Genomic DNA, 13858 nt, shown 5'->3' with positions numbered 1-13858 from the left:
GGGCTGCCAACACTGCCTCTGTTAGCAGACCCGGGCAGGCGCTGCACAGACCAGGGCAGCCCGGCCTCAGCGCTCCCACAGGAGGGGCCGCTCGGTGACACAGTACCTGAATCACACTCTGGCAACCTTCCACTGTGTCCGTCACCCCCAGAAGCACCCGGTGTCTCAGCAGGGCTCCGTTGGCAGCTGTCAGCCTGAGGTCTGTGTTGGTGTTGGCCTAGAAGACAAACGCCAGCCTCACGGCCTGAACTTCATGTTGTCGTGGCACTCCTGGGCCCGGGTAATAACCACACACTGTCCCAGCCCAGGACACCACGGGATGATCTTGGTCTCTAAGACACAGCCACTGTCTCCCCTATGCAACAGACTGTGGGGTTGCTGGGACAATAAACTCAACAGTGTCAGCAAGCCTGGGGTGAAGCCCAGCTCCGCTACTTCTGGGCAGTGTGGTCCTGGTCAACTGTGTCCCTTCTCTGAGTCTCGCTTTCTTCAGTTGTGAATAAGGATAAAAAGTATCCCAGTACCCAGGACACAGTTGGATGCCACAGCTATCTGCAGGAGGAGGGGACTGGAGGGGCTCCTGCCTCTCCCAAACGGGGGGAAACCAAGGCAGTGTGTACAAATGCTGAGGCTCTCAAGGATGTTGTGTGATGCAGGTTGGACACAAACAGTAAGAGTGATGATGGTCAAGGAGGGGGATCTGCACGGCCCTGAGTGACAAGGGATTTGAGAAGAAAGAAGTCCTTGAGCTGAGGCTCAAAGGAAGATGTAAGGAAGGCTGTGTGACCACAGGCCAGTTACTTAACCTCTCTGAGCTTTGGTTTCCCCACTAGTGAAGAGTTACTACTTTATGTAATACCAGGTAGGATTATGGGCTCCCCTGGTGGCTCAGATGGTAAAGAATCTGCCTGCAATGGGGGAGACCCAGGTTCAATCCCTCGGTTGGGAAGATTCCCTGGAGAAGCGAAAGGCAACTCATTCCAGTATTCTTGCCTGGAGAATTCCATGGGCAGAGGAGCCTGGTGGGCTACAGTCCATGGTTTCACAAAGAGTTGGACACAAATGGTCAACTAATGCACACACACACACACACATAAGTACGATTTAAGCACACTGCATGTATTACATCATTTAGTTCTCCCGGCAATCCTATGAGGAGCTACAATTATTATCCCATTTTACAGATGAGAAAACTAAAGCCCAGAGAGGTTAAGCAATAAGTCGCCCCAGGTTGCAGAGTTAGCAAATGGTAGGGGTATCCTTCCTTCTTGTCAGGTTGTTGGGCATAGATATCAGGCCCCAAATATGGAACACATAATAAGTGCTCATTAAATGATGGTCATATTAGAAAGTAAAGGATCCTAGAGGATCAAAAAACAGTGATGACAGAAGGGCCATTATGTACCTGGGGCCTCCATGCTGCACCTACGAGTAAAAATACAGTTTTGTTCATCTCTCTGCCCTATGCCCAGCACATCCCCTAGCACTTGCTGAGCCCTCATAAATACCAGCTGAATAGGGAAGAAATGGAGGAAGGAGGCAGAAACCCACAGCAGGCCTCCCCTGAACTGCCTCCCTGAAGCACCTGCCAGGTGCCAGATATTTTTCTTGCTCCTGATAAAGCAGAACACTTAGCATTTTCCCCCTCCCCAAGAGAAGGCTCTTGTTGCAAAAGCAGCCAGTTCAATTTGTTTTTTATAGGCCAAACACAAGACCATGAAAGCATTAACAGAGCCCAAGGGCAGCATTATTTTGTCAGCCTCATCTCAAAGCCCAACAAAGATCCTTTCAGAATGATTGAGCCATAAAGTTCCTATTTGTCCCTGTGAGCATCGGCACTAAATGGAATTCATACCCCAAACCCTGACCACATTTCCTCACATCCCGCCCTCTCCTCTTGAGTCAGGCAAGAGTAGAGTGTTTACTAAAGGTCTCAAAGTCCAGCTCTGTGCCAGGTGCTGGGGAGCTTCCTAAAGTAGCTAGGACAACAGTGGGGGGCCTTCCCTGGTGATCCGGGGTTCAGAATCTACCTGCCAATGCAGGGGACATGGGTTCGATCTCTGCTCCGGGAAGATGCCACATACTGCAAGACAACTAAACCTATGCACCACGCCTACTGAGCCCAAACTTTAGAGCCCGTGCTCTGCAGCAAGAGAAGCCACGACAATGAGAACCTGCGCACCGTGACTAGAGAGTAAGCCCTGCTCGCTGCAACTAGAGAAAGCCGTGTGGAGCAATGAAGACCCAGCACAGCCACAAATAAACAAATAAATATTTTTTTAAAAAAAAGAAGAAGAAAGGATGACTGTGGAGGTGTGGTAGGCAGAATAATGACCTCCCAAGGCTGCTTAAATACTACCGCACAGAATCTGTGAATTTATGCTATATGACACAGAGGAGTTAAGGTTGTAGATGGAATTAATGATGCTAATGAGTTAGGCTTAAAATAGGAAGACCGGCCCAGATTAACTAGACAGCCCAAAGACCCAGGAATCAAACCCGAGTCTCCTGCATTGCAGGCAAATTCTTTACCATCTGAGCCAACCGGGAAGCCCAAAAGTCATCACAAGGGGCCTTAAAAGTGGAAGAGGGAGGGAGAAGACTCAGAGTCAAGAATGTGAGAAGGACTCAACCCACCACTGCTGGCTCTGAAGATGGAGGAAGGGGCCATGAGCCAAGAAATGCAGGAGGCCTCCAGAGCTAGAAAAGACAAGGAAACAGATTCCCCACTAGAGGTTCTAGAGAAGAGACAGCCCTGCCCTGTCAAAACTTTTAAACTACATAACTGTAAAACAAAACATTATTGTTTTAAGCCACTACATTTATGGTTCTCTGTTACAGCCACAGAACACCAATGCACTTGGGTATCGGTCCAGAACATGGCTTGGAATCTGAGCTCCTGGCTTTGAATTCCAGCTCGACCATTTATTAGCAGCATGACCTTGAACTACTCTTTGGGCCTTTTGGAGCCTCAAGTACCCCTTCTGTAACATGAATGTAAAAGACTCTACCCAGAGATTTTCTGGGGGGTTCAGTGAGTTAATGTATGTAAAGCATTTAATAGACAATCTACCACATATGAAGTGCTCAACAGCAACAAAAGACTGATGCTGAAGAAGCAGAAGCCAGCAAACTGTACATAAAGCCAGGAAGTATCAATCTCCTCTGTGAACGAAGTCGGGAATCAGAGGGTTCAAGCTTCGAACCCCCAACTCTGCCAGTCAGACTGGGATTGGCACAAGTTACCTAAACTGCCTGATCACCCACTCTTGGCGTCAAAGGTCGCTACTGGGATTAAATGAGACGCAACTGTCAACTGAGCGCCAGGTTGGAGCCCACCCACGCGCGGGGCTGTCGCAAGCACCCAGGCAGGGGAGGTGCGAGGCAGGGCTCAGTCGCCTCAAGGGGTCATCCTTGCCACTCCCGGACTCTCTCAAAACACAGCCCGCTTCCAAAAAACAACACACAGGGATCAGAGGGAAAAACAGAAAGGACTTAATCACACGTGTGACTGGACTTCTTTGAGTCACTGGGCACATGGGCCGGGGCAAAGTTTCACAGCTGGGGAAATTCTTTGAAGCAGGTGGAAGAAAAGTCTGATTTGGGGTTCTCCTGCCGGCACAGCCTCTCTGGAGGGAGCATGGCGGAGGTCCCCGGAGGGCTCACCTTCCTCTGGTGTCTCTCAAAGATGAGCACGAGAGTCAGGGTCAGGCTCATGGCAGCCAGAGTCACGAGAAGCACGCCTGCCCAGTGGTTCCCCAGGGCGAACATCTGGCTGGTGGAGTAGATGTTGGCCCACACCACCACGTAGAACACCTGTGAGAAGCCAGAGAAAGGGCACGCTCAGGGACACCTGTCCTTGGATGAAGCAGCTCCATCCCCAGGGCCCCCTCCGGCCACTCTGACACCCTCCTCGGGTTGAGAGAGCTCAGAGCGCCAGGCAGAGACCAGTGGGGGTGTGGGGGCCTGTGAGAACGAGCCCTTGGTCCTTGTTCATAAGCAGAGGGAGAGGCAAGGGGTTAGAACAGGTATTCCAAATTCCTGCTTACTCCGATTTTAAATAAAACAGAAAAGGGCAGGGCTTGGGAGTGAGAGGAATCTGAGTCGGATGCCCACGATGATCCTCTAAATGCTAGGTGGACTTGACATGTATTAGCACCTCTCTGAGCCTCAGTTTCCTTATCCATAAAATGGGGATAATAATACCTCCATCATGTGGCTGTTATAAAGGTCAATATAATAACAAGTCCCAGAGAGCAGAAAGGTCTTGACAAGACCAGATACTAAGACTGGGGCCTCGAGGGTGGGTCTGCAGATTCCTAGTCTCCCCGCCTCTGCCCTTAGTAAACCTGCCTTCCACCCCTTACATGAGGAGCTGGTAACAACTCTCCCCCATAAATCTCCTCCTACACCAAACCCAGGGCCGTGGGTACCGCTCTCTCCCAGGCAGCTGGCCAGCAGCCCCTAAACCCGTTACCAGCACCCACAGGCTGCAGGGCATGGCACTGAATTCAGCAGTGTCTCAAGGGACCTCGCCCTCCTTACCACAGCGAAGGCCAGCCGCATGGGCCTCGAGTTGTAGATGATGTATCTTCTCACTTGGGGCTCTAAGAGGGCGCTCTCGGCCAGGCTCCTGTACTGGTCAGCTGGGACCTGTTTGGCCACCCAAGGGAAAGAGACCCGTCGGCCACAGAGAACCACGCCCCACTTCTTCCCACCGGCAAGCATGCTGTGTCCAGTTCACGTGGCTATCATGTGGAAGGGGGGTGAGTGCATTCTGGGCTGCCCTAGAAGGCAGAGCAAGTAGCATGGAGCCCCGAATGGCATCACAGAGTCAGAGAAGGATGGGCCCTACTGGGGAGACGGGACAGCTCGAGACCCAGGAGGATGTCCCGGAGAGGGATCCCCGTAACCCAAAGCTCAGCACCTCACAACAGACCCAGGAGAGCCTAATGGTTAAGGGGCAGGCCCTGGAGTTGACCAGCCCCGGGTCCAAACCTTGGCCCTGACCCTCATGTGCTATGTGACCTGGAGCAAGTAAACCCACTTCTCTGAGCCTCGGTTTCCTCCTCTGGAAAACGAGGGTAATAAATGTACACTTTACAGAGGTGGTGTGCATATTAAACAAGATAATACCTATAACATTTATATATGTATTATACAGTGAGTGAAAGTCGCTCAGTCATGTCTGACTCTTTGCAACCCCATGGATTTAGTTCATGGAACTCTCCAGGCCAGAATACTGCAGTGGGTAACCTTTCCCTTCTCCAGGGGATCTTCCCAACCCAGGGGTCGAACCCAGGTCTCCCACATTGCAGGCGGATTCTTACCAGCTGAGCCACAAGGGAAACCCATATATTATACAGTAAATATATGTATAATATATATATACATATTATCTGGACATCTTTGGGAGTTTCTGTTCTCTTACTTGGGGCTTCCCTGGGGCTCAGATGGTAAAGAATCTGCCTGCAACGCCAAAGACCTGGGTTTGATCTCTGGGGTGGGAAGATCCCCTGGAGGAGGGCATGGCAACTCACCCCAGTATTTTGCCTGGAAAATCCCCATGGACAGAGTAGCCCAGTGGGCTATAGTCCATGGGGCTGCAAAAAATCAGACCCAACTGAGTGACTAAGCATAGCACAGACTAAGCACAGAGTAGCTCTCTTACTTAGATGGATATGTGTGTCTAACTATCTGCTTATACAAGCCCAGGGCCACTTCCAAAGTGAACACTTGATACACAAGTGTTAGTATCAAACTACATCAACAACTATTACTACAGTCCAAGATACTGAAAACTCACATCTTCCTGCCCAAGCAAAACACCCTAGAGTGTAAAGGTCTTACAAGAATGGACTGCTTAAGAACACAGAATTTAATCATTAGAGACGATTTTTAGGAGCATGGTAGAACAATATGCAAACTGTTCACCAGTGAAGAAAACCCCATCTGAAGACAACTGTTTAAGGAAAATGTCCTTTTGTACAAAGGCTGAAAGGAAGCGTGGGAAGGAAAACCAGCTGTCGTGCTGATGTGGGGCGAGTACTGTCAACTTGGAACGTTTCCCTTTAATGGTGCTAAAATGTTTTAAACCATAATACAATTCTGTGTTAAAGGAGTAAATTCTCAAGTCTTCAGGGTAAAATTAGCATTGTAGCTTCCTTATCCATAAATAATCCATCCCGGGCAGTGATGATGAAGACCTCATCACTCTAAAGGATGTGAGAAGAATGAGAATCACACCTGTGGGAACTTCAGAGCTACAATTTATTGAACATTTACTATGTGCCAGAGCCAGCGCAAGCGTTCCTCGAGTACTGTGTCTTCTCATTTGCACAAAAACCCCAGCGTGTGACCCCAGGCACGGGGACCTAGTCACCTCTGTAGTAATCACTGAGCAGCTAAGTGCCCAGCACAGGGTGGACACCCCCAAACACACATCTATTAAGCGAATTAATTGGCATTTCAAGCACGGGGTAGGTGCTTAAAAAAAAATGTTGTGAATCACTATGTTTAAAATGGATGACCAGCAAGGACCTATTATAATACACATGGAACTCTGCTCAATATTATGCTACAGCATGGATGGGAGGGGAGTCTGGGGTGGGGTGGGATAGATACATGTTGTGTATGGCTGAGTCCCTTCACTGTTCACCTGAAACTATCGCAACATTGTTAATTGACTATACCCCAATATAAATTAAAAAATAAAAATAAATAGAATTTTTAAAAAACAATATATGAACCAGTAAAAAAAAAAATTGTAAATAATGAGATGATAGAATAGATAGGACAGACAGATGGGTGGATTGATGGGTGGATGGGAGAAAAAGTAATAAGGATACAGTAAAGTCAGCACTCACCTGAATACCCCAGGTCTGCAGTTGCTCTTCGGCGGCTCCCAGGTCAAATGAGATGGGCGCACAGGTATTGTCGATCCGGAGCACTGTGAGGACCTGGCCATTGCGGAGCTCTGAAAGCAGACAGACGCTTCATGTGGCTAAGCGATAAGGACTTGGGGTGAACCCAGACCTTGATGGCATCACCTCCCCCGGCCTTGAGAACATTCACATGGCAAGGAAGGACTTGCCATCCTCAAACCTTCCAATTAAGGCTGAAGGTAAAAGAAAGCGTCTAATCAGCTGGCCCGAAATAGGGAGATTCCTAGGTTATCCGGGTGAAGTGGAAAGTGTTAGTTGCTGATTCATGTCCAACTTTTTGCGACCCCATGGGCTGTAGCCTAACAGGCTCCTCTGTCCATGGGATTCTCTAGGCAAGAATACTAGAGTGCGCAGCCATTCCCTTCTCCAAGGGAATCGTCCTGACCCAGGGATCAAACCCCAGGCTCCTACATTGCAGGCAGATTCTTTACCTTCTGAGCCACCAGGGAAGCCCAGATAATCTGGGGAGGGGTCCAATGCAATCACCAAGATCCTTAAAAGTGGAAGAGGGAGGCGGCAGAAGAGCCAGGAGGGCTGTGACTACGGAAGGAAGGTACAAAGAGATGGAACACCTCTGGCTTTAAAGCGGCAGAAGGCTTCAGGAGCCAAGGGATACGGGCAGCCTTCAGACCCTGGGAAAAAGGAAACAGAGTCTCTCCTCACACAGCCCTGCTGACCTCATGATCTGAGCTCAGTGAGGCCAGTGTCAGACTCCTAGCCTACAGAACTGTAGGAGGATAACTGCATTTTCTAAGCCCTTGTTAGTGGTCATTGTTACAATAACCACAGAAAACTAATCCACTAACTTATTGGCAAGCCCGTCCCAGTATATCAGCACTCGTTTGACATTTTAAAAGCATAAATTGCATGAAAGTCCTACCTCAAAAAGCATATCAACTCCGGCTTATCACAACCTCTCACTCTTGCCCTGCAGGGCTGCACTGAAACCAGACCAGGAGCCAGAGTGAGGCAATCCCCTCAGGCCCAGGGAGGAATGGCAGCAGAAAGAAGCCACACCTACTTCCCTTCTGAGTAGAGAAACTCCGGGAGCCACCGGTGAGCAGCCAGGGCAATGCTGGGGCTGGCGGAGCCCTGAGATGCTAGAATCCTAGAGTTTAGCCGCTCAAGGCTGGGAGCTGAATATTTCAGCACATGTTCTGTAGCTGTCAACCAGAAGAGGAGCAGGACTGAAGGGGTTAAACCATAAACATGTTATCTACTGGCACAGAGCCCAGCTCTGGGCAATACACCTTCCTGGGGATTCCTGCCCACCCCCTCAATTGCTCCTCCACTCCCTCACCCAGTCCATCCCTGGGCCTTGCCAATTGGGCCCAACAAAATCTCTCCCAGCTCCATGCACCCCTTGGCATCTTCACCACAACCCTCACCCAGGCTCCCTTCACCTCTCCCTGTACCCCTGTCTCCTAACTGGCTTCTCCAACTGCTCTTCCTCTCACAGTGCATTCACACAGCAGCCAGGACACAAATCAAATGATACGAATCCTCTGGGTAAAACTATTCAATAGGGGCCTTCCCTGGTGGTCCAGGGAGTAAGAATCTGCCTGCCAATGCAGGGGTCTCAGGTTCGATCCCTGGTCTGGGAAGATCCCACATGCCGTGGAGCAACTAAGCCCGTGTGCTGCAACTACTGAAGCCCATGTGACCTAGGGCCCATGCTCTGCAACAAGAGAAGACACTGCAATGAGAAGCCCATGCACTGCAACTAGAGAGTAGCCCCCATTCCCTCAACGAGAGAAAGCCCGCACACAGCAATGAAGACCCAAGCGCAACCAAAAATAAACAGACGAATAAATCTTTAAAAAAAATAGTAACTTTCAATAGCTTCCCAGTGCTCTGAAGAAAACCAACCTCGTTACCATACTCCTCCAGTCCTTAGAAGAACTAGCCTCCTGCCAAACTCAGCTTGAAGGCTCAGGCTCATTCTGTGTCTTGCCACTCCAGCCTCCTTTTTTCCTTGGACATGCAGTGTTCTCTCCCACCCCAGGGCCTTTGCATATGCTCTTCCCTCTCTCTCCCTAGAACACATCCCCCTGGCATCACTCCATTAGATCCCAGTCATCATTTGCATTCCAGTTCATTAATCCCTTTCCCAGGGAGTCTTCCTTGATGCTCTAAACTCTTGCCAGATCAAATCTGTCTGATAAACCTGCCCATCACTGCCCTTCTCCTTTATGCTCACTAAAGAAGGGTACATGTATACCCAGTTACTCAATTAGTCCACTGTCTCCATCCGAACAATATACTCCCACATGGGTTTTACACATCACTGAATACCCTGAGCTGGGTTCAGTGCCAAGTATATAGCAGGTACTAGATAAATGTTTCATGTATGAATGAAGTAGGGGAAGCACAAGCTAGATGGTTTGGGATTCACATTGTAAGTGAGCCTCTCACTAACAGAGAAACCTTGAAGAAACAATTTAATTCCTGGCCATCCCCTTAGAGGATGATGATATCCACTGCAGAGGACTTTGCAAATAATTCAGATGATGAAAATAAAGCATTTAGTGTAAAATAGGTGCTGAATGACTGGCTGCTATGGTTGTCATCATTTAAAAGCTTGTCAGAGCGACTAAGTTACCATAAAGCCACACTGGTTTAGTTGTATGGGTTTTTATCTTCCCACACCTTGTTCCAGAAAGGATTTCATAAAAATAAGACATGAAAAGGCAAAATTATAAAATTAGATTTTAAAATAAGCAAGTGAGGGAAAACAGATAAAAAGAAGATAAAGGTTGAAATAAAAATAGAACAATAAAATAAAATATGAATAGCTTCCAGGAACAGAGCCCTTCCTATGCAGCAGGCACAGTCTCGGGGTCACAGTCCTGATTCCATTTAATCCTTCAAGAGCCCTGAGCTTAGTCACTCAGTCGTGTCTGACTTTGCAATTCCATAGACTGTAGCCCACCAGGCTCCTCTGTCCAGGGGGGTTCTCCAGGCAAGCATACTTGCCATGCCCTCCTCCAGGGGATCTTCCCAACCCAGGGATCAAACCCAGGTCTCCCATATTGCAGGCGGCTTCTTTACCGTCTGAGCCACCAGGGAAGCCCAAGAATCCTGGAGTGGGTAGCCTATCCCTTCTCCAGGGGATCTTCCCAATCCAGGAATCGAACCAGGGTCTCCCGCAAGAGCCCTAGAAAGTGGGAAATGATGACTATGGGAAAGGAAACAGGGCCTCTGAAAGGAGACCAGCTTGCCCGGTGGTACCAGGGGAAATGAAAGCAAGAAAGAGAAGAAGCGAAAAGAAAGAGGAGCACAGAAAAGGCAGGCGGTTGTGCTGTAGGAGCCTCAGACTAGCCCTTCACTGCACAGCACAGAGTGGAAAACCCACGCTGATCTGGACCTCAGACTTGGAGACTGTGAACCGCTTCCCTAGTCTGGCTCTTCGCGCTCTGTGGACAGTGTTCGCCCGAGCAACGCAAAGACTTCGCACGGTGATAGTGTCTCTGTTTCCCTTTCAAACCATGAATTCCTGGATTCTTGGCAATAATCTCTCTCATCTGTTTCTTAAAGTGAGAACTGTAAGTCCTCTACTTAAAAATCCTTGTTTTCACACTTAGGCTAAGAAAAAGGATCTGAAAAGCTACCAAGAAACGTGTGTGTGTACAAGTGTGTGTGTGTGTGTCTGTTGTGTGTGTGCACATACAGAAAGCTATTTCCTATAGAGGGGCAAGAACTGGCTTGCCAAAAACCAGTGGAGCAATGTCTTCAAAGAGCTGAAGGCAAATTATTCCATTCTACTTCATTCTACTGGTATGCGTGTATGTGTGAATTGCTTTCCTAATAACAGTAGACATAAAAGGAACCCTTGTTTTTAAGTTTGAAATCATCTAAGAAACTAGCCACAATGTAAAACATCATCTCCACTTGCCTATGCTCAGCCACTCATTCATTCATTAATTCATTCCTTCAAAATACTTATTGAACATCTACTATGGGCCAAGCTGTGTGCTAGGTGCTATAGACACAGGGATGAACAAAGCAATACAGAGCCCCCGCCCTCATGCAGCTTACAGTCTACTGAGGAAGCTGGACATTCAACATGTTATTACACAGGGAATTAATTTAATTACAAACTGCTCCAGTACTCTTGCCTGGAAAATCCCATGGATGGAGGAGCCTGGTAGGCTGCAGTCCATGCAGAGGCAAAGAGTCGGACACGACTGAGCGATTTCACTTTCACTTTTCACTTTCATGCATTGGAGAAAGAAATGGCAACCCACTCCAGTGTTCTTGCCTGGAGGATCCCAGGGACAGGGGAGCCTGGTGGGCTGCCATCTATGGGGTCGCACAGAGTCGGACACGACTGGAGCGACTTAGCAGCAGCAGCAGCAGTAAGTGCCATAGGGAGAAGCAGGGGTATATCAGAGGGTCTGGCTTAGACTGGGCCATCAGGGGAGGATTCCCTATGGAAGGGATATCTGAACTGAGCTCTGAAGGACGAAAGGAAATAAAGCAGGGGAAAGGAGACAGGGAAAGAGCATAACACACAAAAGGGACAGCAGGTGCAAAGGTCCTGGGGCAGGGCAGCATAGCAGGGGCAGCAGGAACCATTAGGGTAGGCCTTGCAAGCTGGTGAATGATAGATCTTCATGCTCAGCCCAATGGGAAACACTGGAACAGAAACGGAAACAGAAAGGTCATGCATTTTTAAAAGCCTCTCTGAGATGCCATGAGACAATGGAAGAGGCAAGGAGGAGAGGTGCTAGAAAGCTACAGCATGCTAGCAGAGGGCAAGCTAAGGAATTCGGTGACAGAGAGAATAAGTAGCAATGACAGAAATGCCTAGAAACACATCCCCAAATGCCCACCCTTTTCTAAGGCACTTCTGTGCCCTTCCACTCACCTCTCCTCATGCATACTGAGTCCAGCTCAGCATCCTAGGGGCGGGGGCAGGGGGGTAGAGGAGGAAGGAATTAAGGGTCATGACCCTACCTTGCTCCCAGCCAGGAGAGCTTCCGCCAGGCAGGGCGCTCCAGCCAGGGGAGGAGGTGGGCAAGGGGCCAGTCGCCCCGCCAGGATCCATCTGCGGTTCACACGCCATAGCAGCACCAGCAGGACTCCTACTTCCCCTTCTCAGAGCTGCGGTTCATCCTGGAGCAGCCAGCTCAGCTTCGCCTGCCTTCAGAAAACAACATCATGAGAAAAAACTTCAGGCCTGGTCCTGGGCTGGCCGGCTTCCTCAGACTCTCAAGGCCAAAGCCACCCACAGTCTTTCCTCAGTCTGTGGTCTCGTTGATCAGGCTAAGGAACGTTCTCAGAGGGAATGAATAGGAGGAGCCATAACCCTCCAAGGCCTGGGCTGAGAACTTCCCTCTGGTCTTGGATCTTCTCCAGCTCAGACACATCCAGGAACCACAGGGAACTCACGAGCTGACCAGACCCCACTCTCAGGCATCTGGGATTTCCCTTCCTGACTGAGCACAGGATAGGTCTCTTCATCACAGGGAGCCTTGTTTATACAAAGCAGCAAAATGTTGTAAAAAGGAAAAAGCAAGGACTTCAGCACCAAAGGACCTAGATGTGAACCTTCACTTGACCCTCACATGCTCTGGGACATCCACTGTCAAGGTACTTAGCTCCTTGAGCCTTGCTGACCTCACCTGTAAAATGGGTGGAGGGAGGCCAGCCCAGCATAGCTGCTGTGGGGCTACACAAGGAAATACAAGTGTGGCATCCAGTATCCTGCTCACCATCAGGCCCACTTCCTCACAGGTTTTTCCTGTTTCCCAGGAGACAGAACTGCGAGTCAAAGATGTGATGTGACGTGCCCAAGGTGGGGTGGTTGGGAGCTGTGGGGACAGGAGATGAACCAGGCCATCCAGCTCCAGAATCCAAGCCCATCATTCCCACATCTCTGAACCTTGGAACCCAGCTCCGGCTATGGCTGAACCTCTTCCTTAAATCGCCTTAAAAAAGAGTAGGTGGAAGGAGATGGCATTTCCCAGGTGTGATCTAGCAACACATTCGAGGTGGCATGTGAGCTGCCAAGCTGTGGGAGGGCAGGGACCATCTTCCCCCCAAGCCTGGCGCACAGTAGGCACTCCCAGACACTGCTGAGTATCAGTCATATTGCCCCTCACTTCTTTCCTCTTCCCTGGTACCCCCGAGAGGCATGAAAGCACCAACAGCCCAAGGATGTCTACCCTGCACTTGGCGATAAACGAGGTTCTGCTCCATCTGATTGGGTCCTAGGCCTATGGGACAAAGAGAATCCCTGGATCTATGCTTCAGACCAGGAACCCAGGGACATCCTAGCTAGGAACCTGTTGTCCAGAGAGGCTATACTGGAGTCTCAGAAAGGTTTGTGGGGCTCAGAAGCCCGCTGTACCTCCTCCAGGCAGAAGGGACAAGCTGGAGCTGCCCAGACAGCCTTCCAGACAGCTGCAGAATCCCACAACTAGACAGTGTCTTTGGGAAGAAATTCCTGTCACCCCAGTTGGCCCAAATAGCCTCCCACAAAGTCCTAACCAGGAGAAGTCACACACCTGTAGGCTATTTAGTGTAATGGAGAAAAGCAAACCTGCACAGTCCTGCCACTTCCCACGTGTATGACCTGCAGCAAGTGACCTGCATCGCCTCAGTTTCTTCACGTGTAAATGGGAATAATGCAACGAGGTTGTTGTGAGGCTTAAAGAATTCAAACTTAGATCACTTCAGAGCAGCACAGGGCAAAACGGAACATACCAATCATTATTTTTACTCCATAGACATTCCCTAAGAATCTTCTAGTGCTAGGCCCTGCGCTTTCTAGACTATAAAGCCAGCAATAAAATCTTAAGTCCCTGTTCGGCCCTCTCTGATGGGTACCACCATCTGGTAGAAAAGACAAACTCAGAGAAAGAGAAACAAGAAACAGACAATGATCAAAGAAGGCAGTCGGGGGAGCT

The 13858-nt window shown here is 49.4% G+C and overlaps 1 protein-coding gene across 22 annotated transcripts in view; it reads right to left on the bottom strand.

Annotated features, from left to right (window-relative positions):
* Positions 1-13858, bottom strand: part of TMEM268 (transmembrane protein 268) — a 358336-nt gene that overhangs the window by 342313 nt on the left and 2165 nt on the right. For 14 of the 22 annotated variants that reach the window (XR_014078399.1, XR_014078398.1, XM_081575323.1 and 11 more), the window contains exons 2-6: positions 11904-12090; positions 6867-6976; positions 4546-4653; positions 3667-3816; positions 107-217 (exon numbers count right to left, since the gene is read on the bottom strand). Coding sequence is in view for 18 of the 22 variants with exons in the window: in XM_081575323.1 (XP_081431449.1) it covers positions 107-217; positions 3667-3816; positions 4546-4653; positions 6867-6976; positions 11904-12012 (588 nt within the window). In the remaining 4 variants the exon portion in view is untranslated. Of the gene's footprint in view, positions 1-106; positions 218-3666; positions 3817-4545; positions 4654-6866; positions 6977-11903; positions 12091-12571; positions 12878-13858 lie in introns of all 22 variants that reach the window. The other 8 variants (XR_014078411.1, XR_014078410.1, XM_081575219.1 and 5 more) reach the window with 2 other exon arrangements.

The sequence above is a fragment of the Giraffa tippelskirchi genome, chromosome 1 (assembly GCF_054371585.1).
Source record: "Giraffa tippelskirchi isolate mGirTip1 chromosome 1, T2T-mGirTip1v1.2.pri, whole genome shotgun sequence".
Taxonomy (NCBI): Eukaryota; Metazoa; Chordata; class Mammalia; order Artiodactyla; family Giraffidae; genus Giraffa; species Giraffa tippelskirchi.
Note: the sequence above shows the minus strand (reverse complement) of the source record. Positions and strands in the feature narration are given on the sequence as shown.